The 19,189-nt window shown below is 43.0% G+C and overlaps 1 protein-coding gene across 5 annotated transcripts in view; it reads left to right on the top strand.

Moving 5' to 3' along the window:
• The first annotated feature begins 4,165 nt into the window (after positions 1-4,165).
• The window catches only part of Txlng (taxilin gamma), a 49,238-nt gene continuing 34,214 nt past the window's right edge, over positions 4,166-19,189 (top strand). For 3 of the 5 annotated variants that reach the window (XM_021152780.2, XM_029473101.2, XM_021152781.2), the window contains exon 1: positions 4,166-4,309. In XM_021152780.2, the coding sequence (XP_021008439.1) occupies positions 4,208-4,309 (102 nt within the window). In that variant the 5' untranslated portion in view covers positions 4,166-4,207. Of the gene's footprint in view, positions 4,310-10,147; positions 10,320-10,706; positions 10,806-19,189 lie in introns of those variants that run through there. The other 2 variants (XM_029473100.2, XM_085837922.1) reach the window with 2 other exon arrangements.

The following is a 19,189-nucleotide window of genomic DNA, read 5'->3' on the forward strand; positions in this document are numbered from 1 at the left end:
AAATGAACAAAAATGGTTCCTTATTATCAATGTGTATCACAGAATACAAATCTCTCTCTCTCTTTCTCTCTCTCTCTCTCTCTCTTGTCAAACCCACACAGCCTGATGCAATTTGATGAGAAGTTTAAAATTAGCTGAATATGGAAGTGCATGCCTTTAAAACCAGTGCTTGGGAGGCAGAAGCAAGTTGGTCTCTGTGAGTTTGAAGCCAGCCTGGTTTACATGGACAGGCTAGCCAGCTAGGACTACAAAAGAAAATCCATCTTTAGAAAGAAAGAAAGAAAGAAAGAAAGAAAGAAAGAAAGAAAGAAAGAAAGGAAGGAAGAAAGGAAGAAAGAAAGAAAGGAAGAAAGAAAGAAAGGAAGAAAGAAAGAAAGAAAGAAAGAAAGAAAGAAAGAAAGAAAGAAAGAAAATGAAAGACAAAATAAATGGTAGGAATGGAGGTGTGGTGTGGCTCATGGCTATAATCATAGCACTTGGGAGGGGGAGGTAGAAGTATTATTGCCAGTGCAAGCTAGTCTGGACTCTAGAGTGAGATGCTATGTATTCAAAAATATCCTCAAAAGTTAAAATTGGCCGGGCGTGGTGGCTCATGCCTTTAATCCCAGCACTCGGGAGGCAGAGGCAGGCGGATTTCTGAGTTCGAGGCCAGCCTGGTCTACAAAGTGAGTGCCAGGACAGCCAGGGCTACACAGAGAAACCCTGTCTCGAAAAACCAAAAAAAAAAAAAAAAAAAGTTAAAATTGTAAACAAAACCAAGGGAAGAAGACTATCACAGTCTAAATCTCTTAATAGTCTTGCCTCCAGCTATGAGTTCTGAGGGTGTCCACTTCCTAGATATCCAGTGCACTAGCAGCGGAATTCTCCCTCTGCAGTAGTAGTGAGTCTGTCTAGAATGCTTCCTGATGCGCAAAAATGATGGCTAGAACATATGAAAGCTCAGAACTGGGCTTCATAGGCACAGGAACAGTTTTGTGCCACATGTCCAAGACTGTACTACGTTTCTGAATGGGCCTGGAACGTGGCTCCGTTGCCGAGCCCTTGATGGCATGCACAAGTCCTTCTGGGTTCTGTCCTCATCACTGGAGAAAAAAAGAAAAGAAAAACTCAAGATTGATTTTTATCACGATTAAAACTTTTTTATGTGTACTTGTGTGTGTGTGTGTGTGCCTGTAGTTAGCATGTGCACATGCATGCAGATGCCCTAGGAGGCGATAAGAAGGTGTGTGATGCCCTGAAATTTTAGTTACAGGTAATTGTGAGCTGCATGGCGCAGGTGCTAGGAACCTAACTGCAGTCCTCTACAAGAGCCCCAAGCACTCTCAACTGGGAAGCCACCTCTTCAGCTCCTTCCTCCAAAGAAAAACAATGCAAATACTAAATAAGGTCCTTTGAATAACCGGACCACTTACCAAGGTCAGAGCTCCAGCCCTCTGTGAGACCTAGAGAATTCCGGCTTCTAGGGAGCTGGGGTTTGCACGGCCTTTACTCTATTGTCAAGCAAATTTACAAGCACTGTGCTTTAAACAGATACTTCCTGGAACAAAGGTGAAAACAATCACCGAAGACAGTATGGAGTGCCCCTTTAAGACTCAGAAACAAAGACTTGAATCTGTTAGGCCTGGAATCTGAGCTCTCAATAGAATACATTAGCTAGCAGTGGCTGGAGGGAAATGTGGGGTGGTTGGGAAGGTTTGAAGGAAGGGAAGGGAAGGGAGACGTTTTGTAATCAAATTATACTTTCAAAAATAGAAAAGGAGCCAAGTGGCAAATGCCTTCGATCTCAGCCCTTAGGTTGCAGAGAAAGGCAGATCTTTGTGAGGTCTAGGGTTAGCCTGATCTAGGGAGTTCCAAGACCGCCAGAGCTATGTAAAGAAACCCCTGTCTCAAACAAACAAACAAAAAATCAAAACAAATTGGTTTGATTCATGAAGGGTGTGTGTGTGTGACCTGGCAAAAGCTATCTTTTGTATAGTTTTATAAGTTACATCCTCATTGCTGATACAGTTTATTCTTTTTTTTTTTTTTGAGCCCAGGTCTCAAGAAGTTACTTTTAGCATTTGTGCTACAGTGTATCCCCCGCCCTCCCCCCCTTCTCAAGTTACTTTATCATTTGTGCTACAGAGCATTCTTTCTTGAGGTGTGTGTGTGAGAGAGAGACAGGGTCTCACTGTGATAGCTCTGGTTGGCCTGGAACTTGGTATGTAGATATTAGACAAGACTAGCCTTTTTTTTTTTTTTTTTTTTGGTTTTTCGAGACAGGGTTTCTCTGTATAGCCCTGGCTGTCCTGGAACTCACTCTGTAGACCAGGCTGGCTTGACCGCACTACCCTGCCTGGCCTTGTAACTATGTAGCCAAGATTCTCTTTTCTAGTTGTAATTTTGACTCCCCCAAAGCTGGGGTTACAGGCATGCTTAGTTGGCATACTCAAGAATCAGAAGTAACTATACTCTCAAATCTTCTCCTGAAAAGAATTAACATATTGAGGAGCAATTTTCTTTTCTTTCTCCCTTTTTTTTCCCTTTTGTTTTTTGAAATAGGGTTTCTCTACGTAGTCCAGCTGTCCTGTTATACACCAGTGCCAGGCTTCTTTTCTTTTCTTTTCTTTTCTTTCTTTCCTTTTTTTTTTTCTTTTTTCTTTTTTGAGACGGGGGTCTTACTATGCAATACTGGCTGGGCCTGAAACTCATTAAGTAGGCCAGACTAGCCTCAAACTCACAGAGATGCACCTGTCTCTGTCTCCTGCGTGGGGGTCTCCAAAGCTTGCAACACCACAGCAGGTTAAGGAGTAATTTTCTGACATCTGTCATAAACGTATAAACTGTAAATGAGATCTTCTTTCTAAGTCCAAAAAAAAAAAAAAAAAACCCCAAAACTTTGGCCTGGAGAGCACTGACTGCTCTTCCAGAGATCCAGATTTCAATTCCCAGCAACTACATGGTAGCTCACAACCATCTGTAATAAGATCTTATGTCCTTCTGGTGTGTCTGAAGACAGCTACAGTGTACATATTTGTTATTATAAATAAATTGAAAAAAAGAAGAAGACAGCTACAGGGTACTCATCATATATAATAAATAAATAAATAAAATCTTTAAAAACCCCCAAACAACATTAATAACAAAACCAACCCTATTTTCTCCTAAGAATTTGCTCAATTGAAATTTTCAGTCACTCAAGTTATTTAAGTTTTGGCTCCTGGTATCACTGTTTTGTTTTCAACTGTAGGAAAGTATATTTGTACAGATTTTCATAGTGAATTATTTCAAACAATGTCTGAATTTTGTGATGGTCGGTGACTTCTAGACACTAGGCCACTAAGGATCTGGTTCCATTAAATAGAAAACAGGGGATATTTCTAAGTGAACTTCTCCAACATATCAAGAAAAAAAATAACTGTTTTAGTAAACAGTCCATGATATTTTTAATTAGCAAAACATATGGTGGAAAAAGCAAGAAATTTTTAATACGAATTAATCTTGAACTAACATGGAGAACTGTACTTGAAGCCAGAGAAGTTGGGCAAAGGTGAATAGGCTTCCAGCCCAAAGGAACTCTGGACAGTTAAACCTTGGTGAGAACTCTGGTAGAGAGGCTGTACTCTGGGCAAGTGTCCAATGTTTCAAATTCTGAGACTGCATCTCCCACCTCGAAAATAGCGAAGTTAAAAGAGTCTCTTATTCCCAAATTATACTTGGACAATTCTGAAGAAAAGCAACAAAAGCAAAACCACAAAGAAGTGTCTCTGATCCTATTCCTTCTCAAACTCTGGAAGATTTCAAAACTTTTCTTGTAGGTTAATAATGACTACTTTCCGGTACCGCGACATTGCCGCTCAGAGACTACAAGCCCCAGAAGGCTGCACACTCAGCACAGCGGGTACTCTTCCCCCAAGACGCTCCTATCCCGATTCGTGGCTGGACGCCAGGGCCGCACATTCTTCTGGGACTCGTAGTCTACTCCCTTTCCCGGTCCGCGCAGACTCCAGCGGCCTCTGTCTGCCCTTCGGCCCTAACAGAAGCCCAGCCCAAAATTTTACGCTCCCCACCCCCAACAAACTGCCTTTCCTCTGGAGCCAACCTCCTCCGGTCACGTGAGAAGACTCTCACGCTACGATTGGTTGGGGTGTAAAGGGGGCGGGGCCGAAGCCCCTGAGAGGTTCCGTGCCCCTGGTCCAGCCGCTTGTTTGGCTGCTGCCGTCACCTCATGGCGACTCGGCTTGAGGAGGTAACGCGAGGAAGAGGCGGCGGTACTGAGGAGGCTATTGAGGGCGGACGGGGCGGACGGCGACGTAGCCCCCCGCAGAAGGTCAGTGCAGGGGACGCCTTCGTTGTGGTTGGATCGCGGGGATGATTGGGTTACCCTTTTTGGGGTTCACCTCTTCACTTACCCCTTTAGCTACGGGACGAACATCCGGCCCGTTCCCCCTTTTCCTTCAGAAGAGTGACGATAGTTGGGAGCAGGTGCGGGGTGGTTGTGACTGAAATGGATAGGGTGAGAAGGGACGGTGGTTGGGACTTGGGGACACTACGCCTAGTAGGGGGGCTGAGGGAGGACATGGTGGACCCCGGTGTGAGAGGGTGAAGGGGTGCTAGGCAGGGGCGCTCCAGGTGTGACAGCCACGTGCGGCAGGCGCTGCCCCGGGTCGTCAGGTGTTGTGTCTTCAGCCTGTGTGGTCACCGGGCACTGGGACTCCGCTGCCCAAGGAGGTGGCGGGGTGGGGGTGGGGGCTTCCCGGGGTACGGGATGGCCCTTTCTGCGTTGGGCAGGTGCGTAGGGCGCGCGCTGCGGGGTGCTCCCCGGCCTCAGAGCTGAGGCTGTTGCGCAGTAAGATAACAGCGCAGAAGCCGGGGCTGCCTTTCGCCCCTTCCCCCCTTCCCCTTGCCCCCCCGCGGTCCCCCGCAACACTGCGCGGGTGGCTACGCGGGGGACGCCGCGGGGCTCCCGGGACCCACACTGGGGCTTGGTCTCTGGGCATCACGGACCTGCCTTGAGTGTGAGGCTGGGGATGAGGTGGTGATGCTGGGGAACCAACATCATCTTCTGATAGCCGTCTCCGGCTTCCTGCTACTACCCTCTGTTTCTTTTCTTTCTTTTTAATTTGATAAGTGGAAACTTGAGTTTCCTCCTGGGCTTCGGTTTTGGTCTTTCTTAATCTAGGAGAGGAGCCGGACCGTTTGTTTCCCCTTGCCTTACTTGACTCACGTCAAGGAGTTTTCAGTGTCTCCCTGGATACAAGAAAATCGAGATCTCTTTCAGAATTGGAGAAATCCACTTGTTCTGGAGCTCAGTGGGTGGAGTTTTGACAATGATTGCACAACGAGTAGGGTACAGGGCTTTCAGGCCCAGGAACCAAGAACTGGGGTGTATGGGATTGAAAAGGTGTAAATTCCATCCCTTTGCCTTGCAGGAGAACATACTGAAACCGCTTGACTTGTTGGACACCCTGCTTGACCACTGAGAGCTATTTAATATTACTTAATTATGTATTTGACTAATCTTAAAAGCCACTCCTGTATGAAGTTACGAAATAATATTTTTCTAATGCGATTCATGAACTTCAAAAGGGAGAACAAAGGTCTGGTTTACATTTGAGCAGTGTCAAGAATTGGCTTTTTGGGGCCTGCTCCTTTTTTCCCTCACTTTTTTTTTTTTTTTTTTTTTTGAAATTGGTTACCCTGTAGCAGGCTGGCCTCATTTGACTATGTAGCCCAGGCTTGTCTTGAACGGACCATTTTCCTCTTGCCTTTGTTTCCCGAGTGCTGAGATTACAGCAGTGAGCCACCACTCTGGTCTCGGGTGCTTTTTTTTTCTAAGGTCGGGTATTTTCATGTTATATTCTGTCTCATAAAAGAGGGACCTACTGCTTGGAACACTGGAAAAGTTGTGGCCCAACAGTTCTTTAGGGATTCAACACTGTCACTTTGGACATTTATTCCCTGAGGGTGGGGAGTCAAACTCAGTGTTGGATTTCATAGGTTCCCCAGGGGAAAACTCTGATAAAAAGCCACTGCAATTGAGGACATAAGTTCCCTTTTACGCCACTGGAATAAGGACAGAAAGTCATTGAATTAGGAAGTAAGGTTTAATTAACTAGTATTTTAACCTATGAGGGTAAGACTCTCGGAGTTCAGAGCTTTGGTTAATGGCTGTATATGAAAAGTCTTGTATATCTTTTATTTTTACTACCTTTGTATTTCTTTGCTCATGCTCTTTTGGGACTCTTTTGGTTTCTATCTTACTATAAAATGGAATAGAAGCTAACATTACATTTTGAATCATCAGTTCAAAATTGGGTGAACATCTTGTCAGTAAACATTAATTTTTAGTTGCTCATTCATGATCTTCAATTTATTGATTCTAGGTGAGGAACCTAAGAAAATACTCCTTTTTCTAACTTAACCTCTATATTTTTGTTTTTTAGGAAGCAGAAATGATGTTAAACAAATTTCAGTTGTTTTTAGAGTATTGGAGGAAACGTGATTTCTTGTTATTATATCATAAGACTTGAAGTGAAGAAATGTGGAGATGGGCCTTCTTGGTCCCTGGTTCAAATCATCTGCCTGGTCATTTTTATTTTTCTGAGGCAGAGTTTGGTCTGGCCTCCCAAGTGCTGTGCAAGTGAAACTACTACACCCACTTTTTTAAAAAGAGAGAATCTTGCTTTGTTCATCTGGCTGGCCTTGAACTCCTGGGCTTAAGTGCCTAGTCACTCTTGACCTGCTCAGTTAATTATAGCATGGTTTCATAACTATATTCACTTGAACAGGCTCTTGAGGTGACTTTTCTCTTCTAAAGGTAATATTGCAGTATATTTTTAGGTGTCATTTGAGAAATTGCCTTAAAACTGCTGGTATTATTGGCACTAACCACATGTAGCAATCTAATTTGCTTTTTTTTTTTTTTTTTTTTTTTGGTTTTTCGAGACAGGGTTTCTCTGTGTAGCCCTGGCTGTCCTGGAGCTCACTTTGTAGACCAGACTGGCCTCGAACTCAGAAATCCGCCTGCCTCTGCCTCCCAAGTGCTGGGATTAAAGGCGTGCGCCACCACGCCCGGCTTGCTTATTTTTTAATACTAGGGATTGGGTTGTGGGGATTACAGGTTTGTACCATTAGGCCCAGCTTCAATTTGTTAAAGTTAAGTTTGAAACTTTCTTTTTCAATTATACTAGCCAAACTTCAAGAAGGCAGGCAGATCTCTGTGAGTTCAAGGCCTGCCTAGTCTACAAAGTGAGTTCTAGGATAGCCTGGGCTGTTACAAAGAAAAAATGTCTTGAAAAACTCAATCAACCAACAACCAAAGTAGTCATAAGCATAAAGTACAGAGTTCTCCTCTTCCTGCTTACAAATACCCCTTCCCCTTATTTACATGTTGCAGTTAATGTGTTACAATTTGTTATAGTTGTTTAGACAGGACAGATACATTTTTTTTTGTTTTGTTTTTTTTTCGAGACAGGGTTTCTCTATGTAGTCCTGGCTGTCCTGGAACTCACTTTGTAGACCAGGCTGGCCTCGAACTCAGAAATCTGCCTGCCTCTGCCTCCCGAGTGCTGGGATTACAGGCGTGCGCCACCACGCCCGGCTACAGATACATTCTTGTTTTTTTTTTGTTTTTTGAGACAGGGTTTCTCTGTGTAGCTCTGGCTGTCCTAGCACTCACTTTGTAGACCAGGCTGGCCTCGAACTCAGAAATCCGCCTGCCTCTGCCTCCCGAGTGCTGGGATTAAAGGCGTGCGCCACCACGCCCGGCAACAGATACATTCTTATTTTGACAAGTATATAACATGTGTCTAGGGTAGCCTATGCTCCAACTAGTCATCCTTCCCATTGCTGGCACCAACTGATTTTTTTTTTTTCTTTTACTTCGCTGATATTTGTGTGTGTGTGTGTGTGTATCTATCTGTCTGTGTCTGTGTCAGTCATGACACGTGTATGGTGGTCAGAAAACAACATTTACCATATGTGTCCCTATAGATCAAACTCAGGTTGGCAGTGAGTGCCTTTACCCTCTGAGCTATTTTTGCCAGCCTGTGGTGTGTTGTTTTTTGAGATAGTATTTCACCATGTAGTCCAGGCTGGGCTCAAAATTTTCATTCTCCCACCTTAGCCTTCTGAATGCAGGGATTACAGGCGTGTGCCATCATATCATGTCAAGTTGCCACTGTATGTATGTGTTTATTAGCAGACAGTTTCACTATGTAGTCCAGAGTGTTTGCCAAATTGGTCATTTAACTGTCTCCCTAGTTTAGTCTTAAATGTCTCTGTTTTTGTTTTTAACTATAGTTCTGCTTGGGAGTGTTTTGGTTTCTCTGTGTAGCCCTGGCTGTCCTGGAACTCACTCTGGAGACCAGGCTGGCCTTGAACTCAGAGGCCTGCCTCTGCCTCCCAACTGCTGGGATTAAAGGCCTGGGCCTCCACTACCCAGTGGGAATGTTAAAAGATGATTTATCATCATTGAATAAAATTCTTTGGACAGACCTTGGAAAGATGTCTCAGCCATTAAGTTCTTTTAGAGGACCAGAATTCAATTCCTAGTACCCATATCACCTGGCCTACAACTTGAGCTTCAGGGAACTCTTAATGCCTCTGGCCTCCATGGGCACCTGCACATACCCTCACACATACAGATAATTAAAAATAAGAGTCTTGAAACATATGTAACTATTACTAAATTTGCTTTTAGGTCTACAAACCAGTTTGATACTTGGATTCACCTTAACAAAACCTTTTATATAGTGTCCTATCATTTTTATAGCATATTTGCAAATGCAGTCATTCTTTTAGCATCACTCAGATGTTGTAGAGAAGGTTGGGCAGCTGACATTGCCCTCATTTACTGATGACACACTGCTAGGTAAGGTCAGGTGATTTGCCCAAGGGATGAAGCTAAGCCTGGAACCCAGTGCCCTTTCATCTATCCTATGGTAATAAGTAGTGTAGCAGTGGGTAAATAGTATGGGTTTTAGAGTCAAGACTCTTGGCTCTCTGCCACATAATAGCTCTGTAACCTTGGGCGTATTTCTCAGGGTACAAGCCTCAATTGGATTGTTGGGCAAGTGGGGTTGCTGCTTTTTACACCATATTAGCATTGTTGTGAGGAATGAGTTGGTTGATGTGACCTTTTGCATAGTGTGGGGTATATAAAATTTTATCTACTTTGGAAGGGATAACATATGGTAGATCAGATTCTCTTGCTCTTACGGGTGCTATTAATTTTGTAATCTGTCTTCCAGGCTTTGTATGTTCTTCCATTCCCAGAATCTATAATAAAGCAGTCAGGGCTAGGCAAGAGGAAGGAATCATTTTTGGTTTTTTTTGTTTTGTTTTGTTTTTTTTTCTCTATTTGCCAAGTTGATGAAATTCCACTTTTTTGGCATAGATAGTATTAAGTAAAGTGATCTAGTTACATTATTTTAAGGATTGCTGAGGTTTCATTTAAAAAATTTTTTTTTGACACAGGGTTTCTATGTATAGCCCTGGCTGTCCTGGAACTCACTTTGTAGACCAGGCTGGCCTCGAACTCAGAAATCAGCTGCCTCTGCCTCCCAAGTGCTGGGATCAAAGGCAAGCACCACCACTGCCCAGTGGCTGCTTTTGTTTTAAAGGAAGATCATTTGATCTGCAGGACTCTTTTTTTTTTTTTTTTTTTTTTTGGTTTTTCGAGACAGGGTTTCTCTGTGTAGCCCTGGCTGTCCTGGCACTCACTTTGTAGACCAGGCTGGCCTCGAACTCAGAAATCCGCCTGCCTCTGCCTCCCGAGTGCTGGGATTAAAGGTGTGCGCCACCACGCCCGGCTATCTGCAGGACTCTTGTCAAGAGGGGGCAATCCTTAAAATAATGTAACTAGATCACTTTACTTAATACTATCTATGCCAAAAAAGTGGAATTTCATCAACTTGGCAAATAGAGAAAAACAACAACAACAAAAAAAATGATTCCTTTCTCTTGCCTAGCCCTGACTGCCAGGCGTGGTGGCACACGCCTTTAATTCCAGCACTTGGGAGGCAGAGGCAGGCGGATTTCTGAGTTCAAGGCCAGCCTGAGTTGCAGGACAGCCAGGGCTACAGAGAAACCCTGTCAAAAAGAGGGCAGAGTGGGAAACTGAAGGAGTGTAACTTCTAGATTACAAGACTGCCTTCTCTCTCAGGTTGGTACTCCTTGGCTCATGCTGAAGAAGCTGGCTATCATGTTTTTAAGAGGCTGATGGAAAGACCTAGATGGCAAGCAACCAAGGAAGGTCTTGGGCCAACTGCTCATGAGGAACTGAGGCCTCAGTCCAACAGCCCATATGGAATTGAACCCTGGCAACAATCATAAGAGTAAGCTAGGAAATGACTGCTTCCCAGCCAAGACTTGAGATAATTTCAGCCTATGGAACCCTGTCAAGGACCCAGTCAGGCCACACCCAAATTGCCAAACTACAGAAATTGAGATCATAAATAATTTAAGCTATCAAAGTTTTGTGGTAGTTGTCACAAAATCCATTTTCTTTTAGAATAAATTAGCTTTAATTTAAAAATTTCTGGTATAATTTATAATATGGTAAATATTATTAGGTATAGCCTATGGCAACAAATGTTTCTTGGAATTCTCAATCACCAACTGCCTCCCACCTTCTCCAATTCCCCCCACTCCCCCTACAGTCCTGGGATTAAAGGTATGCTATACAATAACTTTTTGTTTTGTTTTTTCCTGACAGGGTTTCTCTGTGTAGTCCTGGCTGTCCTGGAACTCACTCTATAGACCAGGCTGGCCTGGAACTCAGAAATCCACCTGCCTCTGCCTCCCAAGTACTGGGATTCAAGGTGTGTGCCACCACTGCCTGGCTTTTTTTTTTTAAGAGAATTTAAAATAATCTTTATGCCAGTGGTGTGTGTGTGTGTGTGTGTGAGAGAGAGAGAGAGAGAGAGAGAGTGAGAGAGAGAGAGAGAGAGAGAGAGAGCGAGAGAGCGAGCGAGCGAGCAAGCAAGCAGAGGACAACTTAGAATTCGTTTTCTTCCACTCTGTGATCTAGGGATCATCAAAATCAAGTTGTTAGGCTTGGCTTTGGCAATAGTGCCTTTACCTACAGAGCTATCTCACTGGCCCTCCAATATTATTTAGCATAGTGATATTTCTTTTTGCCTTGTATGGATTTTCTTTCTTCTTTTTTTTTTTTTTTTTTTGGTTTTTCGAGACACGGTTTCTCTGTATAGCCCCGGCTGTCCTGGAACTCACTTTGTAGACCAGGTTGGCCTTGAACTCAGAAATCCGCCTGCCTCTGCCTCCCGAGGGCTGTGATTAAAAGCGTGTGCCTCCACGCCCGGCTTGGATGCCCAGTTTAAAAAAATATTATTTATTATTTTTATTAGTACACTATAGCTGTCTTCAGACACACCAGAAGAAGGCATTGGATCCTATTATAGATGGCTGTGAGCCACCATGTGGTTGCTGGGAATTGAACTCAGGACCTTTGGAAGAGCAGTCAGTGCTCTTAACCATTGTGCCTTCTCTCCAGCTCCCCCCATTGACATTTTTATTCATATTTCTTTTATTATGAGCAAAGTTGAAATGTTTTTTCTCTGTTGGGCATTTTTAGTGCTTTAGTGGTGATATACCTATTCACAAACCCTTGAAAACCAGGGCTTCCTGTGGCTTTTGGGTTAGTCCAAATTTTTCAGTTACCATTTAGTGACTTGGTTATATACCCCTCCTCCTCCTCCTCCCTGGGGTTGTGGTTTTCACTTTTCTTTTTCTTTTCTTTTCTTTTCTTTTCTTTTCTTTTCTTTTCTTTTCTTTTCTTTTCTTGGTTTTCACTTTTCATGGTTCAGTTTTGCGTCACCTGCAGGTGCATGAACACCACTTTGTCTCCCTCCCTCCATCCCCTCCCAGTATGGTTTAGGATATGGTGTAAATTATTTGTTTTCTTTACTAATTTAAAGCGACACCATTTTTAATGTTTGTGTGGTTTATACTGAATATTGTGAATATTGTGCAATATAATTAGGAACTCTCAGATAAGCATCTCATGAGTGAAATATAAATTCAATATCACATGTCGTTTTATAGTTTGAGACATAAATAATTTTTTTAAATTCATTTTGTGTCTAGAAGTTGACATCAGGTAACATTTGATTATTCTTCAAACTCTATTCTCTCTATGTAGTCCTGCCTGTCCTAGCACTCACTATGTAGACCAGGCTGGCCTCAAACCCCCAAGTGCTGGGATTAAAGGTGTTTGCTATTATGCCTGACTGGAACCTTAATTTTTGAGACAGGTTTCTCATTGGACCTGGAGCTCATCAATTTGACTAAGCCATCTGGCCAGTGAGGTCTTAGAGGTCTGCTTTTTTCTATCCCCCGACCCCTGACCTCCATATCCATCCCTGTTCCTGTTGTACATGGATGCTAGGGATCTGAACACAGGTCCTCCTACTCATGCAGCAGATATTTTACTCACAGAACCACCTCCCTAGTTCCTAAAGTGTGGTCTTTTGAATATAGGTATAAGCTGGGTATCATGGTGCAGTATTGTAACCCCAACACTTGGGAACCTGAGCCAAAGAGGGTTATAGCAAATTAAAGGCCACCTGGTATATACTCTTTTTGTTTGGTTTTTCGAGACAGGGTTTCTCTGTGTAGCCCTGGCTGTCCTGGAACTTGCTCTGTAGACCAGGTTGGTCTCAAACTTAGAAATCTGCCTGCCTCTGCCTCCCAAGTGCTGAGATTAAAGGCATGCGTCACCAACGCCCGGCTGGTATATACACTTAAAAGACAAAACAAAGAAAAATGGCATAAAAATTGTAGAGCTGTATACACCAAAATCTACTATATATTACTACATAGTTATTTGATGTGTTAAAAGTAAAAGCCTTCTCATTTCATTTCATTCTTCTGTTCTAACACAGAAAACCCTGCTATTGTTTAAGGAAGCATCAGTGCTGGGTGTGGTGGTGTACCCCTGTAATCCCAGTATTTAGGAAGCAGAGACAAGTTGAATTCTGTGATCTTAAGACCTCATAATGAGACCCTGCTCACAGGAGGAGACACTTTTTACACTTTTGTGAATTGTGCACTTTTTAAAATATTTGAGTGGGTTTTTTTCTGGGGGGAATAGTGGTGTGTTTTATTTGGTCTCTGTGGAAACCAGGTATGCATGTAGAGGATGTTGGAGTACCTCCCTAGAACTGGAGTTGTGAGCCTCCATGTGAGTTCTGAGAACAGATCCTGGGTCCTATGGAAGAGCAGCCAGTGCTCTTAACTGCTACGCCAACAGGTGTCGTGTATACAGCTCTGAGTAGCCTGGAATTAGTTAACTGTATACTCCTGTCTAGATTCCAAGTAATCTCGCTTTTCCTCAGCTTCCTGAGTGCTGGGGCTATTGGTATTAACTACCATGCCTAGGTGCTTTACTTATTTATTTCTCATGTGTTCATGTGTGTGGATGTGCATATGCCATGGCATAAAAGTGGAGGTCAGAGAACAACTTGGGAGAATTGGTTCCTTCTTGTACCATGTGGATTCTGGAGATTAAACTCAGGTTGTCACTTGGTAGCAAGAACCTTTACCTGATCTTACCCTAGTATCTTGTGATAGGATCTTGTTATACAGTACATAGCCCTGATTGGCCTTAAACTTGTTAAAGTTGATCTGCCTAGGCCTCCCAAGTGGTTCATTATAGATGTCTACTATAATGCTATAAAAATAACCATTTTAAAAATATATTTCTTTCAACACTTTATTGTGCTTATATATTTATACATGAACATCCATATATAATGTATATAAAATATAAGACATACATGTACTGTATCGGGTTTTTCTTTTAAAAGATTTATGGACTGGAGAGATGGCTCAGCGGTTAAGAGAGCCAACTGCTCTTCTGAAGTGAGTTCAAATCCCAGCAACCACATGATAGCTTACAACCATCCGTAATGAGATCTGATGCCCTCTTCTAGGGTGTCTGAAGACAGCTACAGTGTACGGTGTACTCAGTGCTCTTAACCACTGAGCTATCTCTCCAGCCCCTTGTGAATTTTTAAAATCTTGTTATTAAGATTTGAACTCAAGGCTGGGCGTGGTGACACACACCTTTAATCCCTGCATGCGGAAGGCAGAGGCATGTGGATTTCTGAGTTCGAGGCCAGCCTGGTCTACAAAGTGAGTTCCAGGACAGCCAGGGCTATACAGAGAAACCCTGTCTCAACCCCCACCAAAAAAAAAAAAAAAGGATTTGAACTTTGAACCCAGGGCCTTGGACATGGTAAACCAAGTGCTCTACTACCAAGCTGTACCATGCCCGTCTTTTAAGTAGTATTTTCAGATCATTTCTTTCCTTTTTTTTTTTTTTTTGATTTTTTTTTCTTTTTTTTTTTTTTTTTTGGAGACAGGGTTTCTCTGTGTAGCCCTGGCTGTCCTGGAACTCACTCTGCAGACCAGGCTGGCCTCGAACTCCCAAGTGCTGGGATTAAAGGCGTGCGCCACCATGCCCGGCTTATTTTTGATTTTTGTTGTTTGTTTTTTTTTTTTTTTTTTTTTTGGTTTTTCGAGACAGGGTTTCTCTGTGTAGCCCTGGCTGTCCTGGCACTCACTTTGTAGACCAGGCTGGCCTCGAACTCAGAAATCCGCCTGCCTCTGCCTCCCGAGTGCTGGGATTAAAGGTGTGCGCCACCACGCCCGGCTGTTGTTTGTTTTGAGTCAAGGTTTCTTTGTGTGCCTTCTAAGTGCTGAGATTACTGATATGTCAAGTTTCTCCTTATTACCAAGACAGCTAGGACACAGTACAAAGATGTTTGTATAGAAGTGGATAGAGGATAATTATAAAGCAGTCAATTGTTGAGGTTACCAGCATGGACTGAGAAAACCTTGTCTCAAAAAAAATTTTTTTTTTGCTAGGGTTCAAATCTTTGACCTGCAATATACAGTGACCTTTGACCATATACTTTGTTTATCTGTGCAAGAAAGTGATAAGACTTCCTTCATGAGCTTGTGTAGGTGAAGTTAGTTAATAATAGGAGGTGCTTACCATGGTCCCTGGTTGTCGTATTCACTATGTAAGCTGCTACAGTACAGCTACTGTGCATAGAATAGACAGTGTGAAAGAAAACAAACCTAGAATGCCTAGGACACAGGAAGAAAGCAAGTTTCTTTTTTGTTTTATTTTAAAGTTGAGGTCTAATATATCCAAGTTGACCTTGAACTTCTCATCTTCCTGCCTCCAACAAAAGTGTTAAGTGGCAGGCATGCATTGCACCTTCGAGTCAGGTTTAAAACTGTCCCGGGAACCCAGGACTTCCTACAATCCCAGCCTCTGAAGTAAGAAAATTCATTGACTGCACGATATAGAATACTCTTGAAAAATAAGGACTAGAAAATCATTCACATGTTGGCATAAAAATTTGTTTCCTCTTTAATGATCCAGTATAGAAGTTGAAGAATATTGGTAAGTAGAAAATGCACTTGCTAGTTTAGTAACATTTGTTGATTTCAACCTTAGTGGAACTAGGCTTATTCAAAACCAGAAAGTAAGTCTTTCATTAGCAATTAGGAAAAAAAAAAAAAACACCACAATACTACTGCATCATAATTAGTTACTAGGAGACAGGGGAGAGGTAATCCTGCCTTGTTTAAAGATAAAACAATAACAGTGGCATGTTTTTGATACATGACAGGAATTCGAGGTAGAAGTAGCTACAAAGATTGAAAAATCACCAGACAGTGGTAGCCCCTATCATTAAGCCCAGCACTCAGGTGGCAGAGGCAGGTAGATCTCTTCAGTTTGAGACCAACCTGGTCTACAGAGTAAGTTTCAAGACACACAGAGAACCCTGTCTCAAAAAAACAATTCGAGGCCAGTCTGGTCTACACAGTGAGTTCCAGAACTACACAGTGAAACCCTGTCTCAGGAAAACCAAAAATAAAAAATAAAAAAATTGAAACAATAATTGGAAGTATTAAGCACATAGGGAATGACAGTATGAAATTAGAAGTGAAACACAATGTGATGGTGCTCTGTAGAACATCCTTCTGCTGAGTGCCACTGGCCATTTTGATTAGGTGATTATAGCATTTTAAAGTTTTCTTTATTGTGGATGTAGAGGTCAGAAGACAGTGTTGTGGAGTTGATTCTCTCCTTGTGCTTTTGTGACATTAAACTCAGATTGTGAGGCTTATGCAACAGGCACTTTTTACCTTCTGAGCTATCCTCGTTGGGTTTGTTTGACCCTTTTGAGGCTTTTTATTTTTATTTTTTGAGACAGGTCTTATATAGGCTTGTCTGGCCTGGGACTTGCTATGTAGACCATGCTGGCCTTAAACTCCTAAGAGGTCTGCCTGCCTCTTGTCTCCTGAGTGCTGAGATTACTAGTGTGTAGCACCATTTACCTCTTTTCTTTTCTTTTCTTTTCTTTTCTTTTCTTTTCTTTTCTTTTTTTTTTTTTTCGAGACAGGGTTTCTCTGTGTAGCCCTGGCTGTCCTGGAACTCACTTTGTAGACCAGGCTGGCCTCAAACTCAGAGATCCGCCTGCCTCTGCCTCCCGAGTGCTGGGATTAAAGGCTCCCCCCCTCCCCCCAGCTTTTCTTAAATACTACTATTTTTAGAAGGTTTTTTTCTTTTTTTCTTTTTTTTTTTTTTAGATTTATTTATTATATATAAGTACACTGTAGCTGTCTTCAGACACTCCAGAAGAGGGCGCCACCAAGCGGACGGCCTTTTCCATTATTTTTGATTTTTTTTTTTTTTTTTTTTTTTGGTTTTTTGAGACAGGGTTTCTCTGTGTAACCCTGGCTGTCCTGGAACTCACTCTGTAGATCAGGCTGGCCTCAAACTCAGAAATCCACCTGCCTTTGCCTCCCAAGTGCTGGGATTACAGGCGTGCGCCACCACTGCCCAGCCGGACTCTTTAAGTGTTTCTTTAAGTGACAAAAGTCCATATCTCCCACCTGCTACAGATTGAAAAAGAATAACAACACCGCAGCATGCGTAGAAAGACACTTTGAGTTGTGCTTATATTTTCCTACATGCTGTTCCCAGAGGTGCTCAAGCCTCTACTCAGTTGGAATTGCTGGAAGGGGATAGAAGAGGCTCCACAGAGCAAGCCTCTGACTCTAGGCCAGCTTTGGAGCTAGCCTCGGATGGAGTCGAGATCAGAGGGAGGAATCCAGTAATGGGAAGGCAAGGCATCTCATTAGGGTCAGGCAGGGTCGAAGACAGCATTAAGAGAATCTGCTGTTGCAGAGGACTCGTTTTGGTTCCCAGAACCGACATGGCAGCTCACAACCATCTGGTCTGATATTCTCACCCAACTTGTCAGTGGGAATCTGCCAGCTCAGCTTGTTCCACTGTTCATTCCACATCTCCTTCAATAATCAGCAGCATACACGCCACCTCTCCATACTTCATATTTGGCTCTCCTGCAGTGGGCTTACTTTCTTGGGCCAGATTTCTTGAAGTTCCATTGTCTTAGGGGTTTCGTTGCTATGAAGAGATACCATGACTAAGGCAACTCTTATAAAGTGACATTTAATTGGGGCTGGCTGACAGGGTTAGAGGTTTAAGTCTATTTTATCTATTATTGAGGCTGGAAGCATGGCAGCATGCAGGCAGATACGGTGTTAAAGAGCTGAGAGTTCTACATCTTGATCTGCAGGCAGCAGAAGGAGACTGTGTGCCACACTAACTAGGTATAGCTTGAGAATAGGATAGCTCAAAGCCTACTTCAACTAGGCTATACCTCCTAATAGTGCCACTCCCTATGGCTAAGCATTCAAACATACCTAAGGGCCATACCTATTCAAACTACCATACCATGGAACCTAGGTCTACTGTTACGTCTCAGCCATGGTGCCCACCAGCTGATTCTTACACTCAGGTACCTGCTTCCTTCAGCACTATAGCTGCTTTTCATAGGAACTTATTTTTAATTTCCTTAGGGAAAAAGATTTATTTTGTTCCTTATAACTTTTAAGTAAGTTGGTCATGGTGACACACGCCTTTAATCCCAGCACTCAAGTGGCAGAGGCAGGCAGATCTCTTGAGTTCAAGGTCAGCCTGGTTTATGTAGTGAGTTGCTGGATAGCCAGGCTATATAATGAGATAATTGTAACGTGTGAGAGAGTGAGGGAGAGTGTACATACATACCCTCAGAAGCCAGAAGAGGGTAACAGCTCCCCTGTAGGTACAGTAGCAGATCGTTGTGAACTATCTGACGTGCGTTCTGGAGGCAGAACTCAGGTCATTCGAAAGAGCAGCACATAATAATTGCTAAGCCCTATCTCCCTGCTCATCCCCAAGTAGGATCTCATCTGACTCCAGAGTGCTGGGCTTAAAGGGGAGTAGTACCACAACCAGCCTCCCAGCTTTTAACTAACTTTGAAGTTAAGAAGAGTACACCTGGCTGGGCGTGGTGGTGCACGCCTTTAATCCCAGCACTTGGGAGGCAGAGGCAGACGAATTTCTGAGTTCCAGGCCAGTCTGGGCTACAGAGTGAGTTCCAGGACAGCCAGGAGTACACAGAGAAACCCTGTCTTGAAAAAACAAACAAACAAAACCAAAAAAGTATACCAATTAATGTTTTTAGGATGTGAACATGTGTGTTATCCCACCTACGTCAAGAAATATTACCAAACACTCTAGGAAGCCCATCCAGTGGCTCATTTCTAGTACCATCTATTTACCTAGCTTCTTTTTATACATAAATTGTTCCCTTCAGTAAATTTTTTTGCTTGTTTGTTTTTAGAGATAGGGTTTCTCTATATAGCCCTGGCTGTCCTGGAACTTACTCTGTAAACCAGGCTGTCCTCAAACTCAGAAATCCCCCTGCCTCTGCCTCTGCCTCCCAGAGTGCTGGGATTAAAGGCATGCGCCACCACTGCCCGGCCAGTAAATATTTTTTGAAGCCTTCCTCTTGATGTTAGGTCTGTGAAAGCGTGCTACTGTGTTTGCACTGTGTTCATTTTCATGGCTCAGTGCTCTGAACATATTGCAACTGATAATTCTTCTGTTGAGTTGATTTAGTTTTAGGAGCGTTCCAAGTAGTGCTGCTTTAAAATTTTTTTTTTTTTTGGCCTTTCAGTGCACCTATGTACACACTTGGGTGAAATCCTAGCAGTGGAATTAAGTGGGTTAGAAGCTATCCATATTGCCAAAGAATTGCAGTGCCAATTTGTTCTCCAGAAAGTAGTGTCACTAGCCTGTAATTCCAACACTTGG

Source organism: Mus caroli, unplaced genomic scaffold (assembly GCF_978045245.1).
Source record: "Mus caroli unplaced genomic scaffold, Mus_caroli_1 scaffold_5, whole genome shotgun sequence".
NCBI classification, from domain to species: Eukaryota; Metazoa; Chordata; class Mammalia; order Rodentia; family Muridae; genus Mus; species Mus caroli.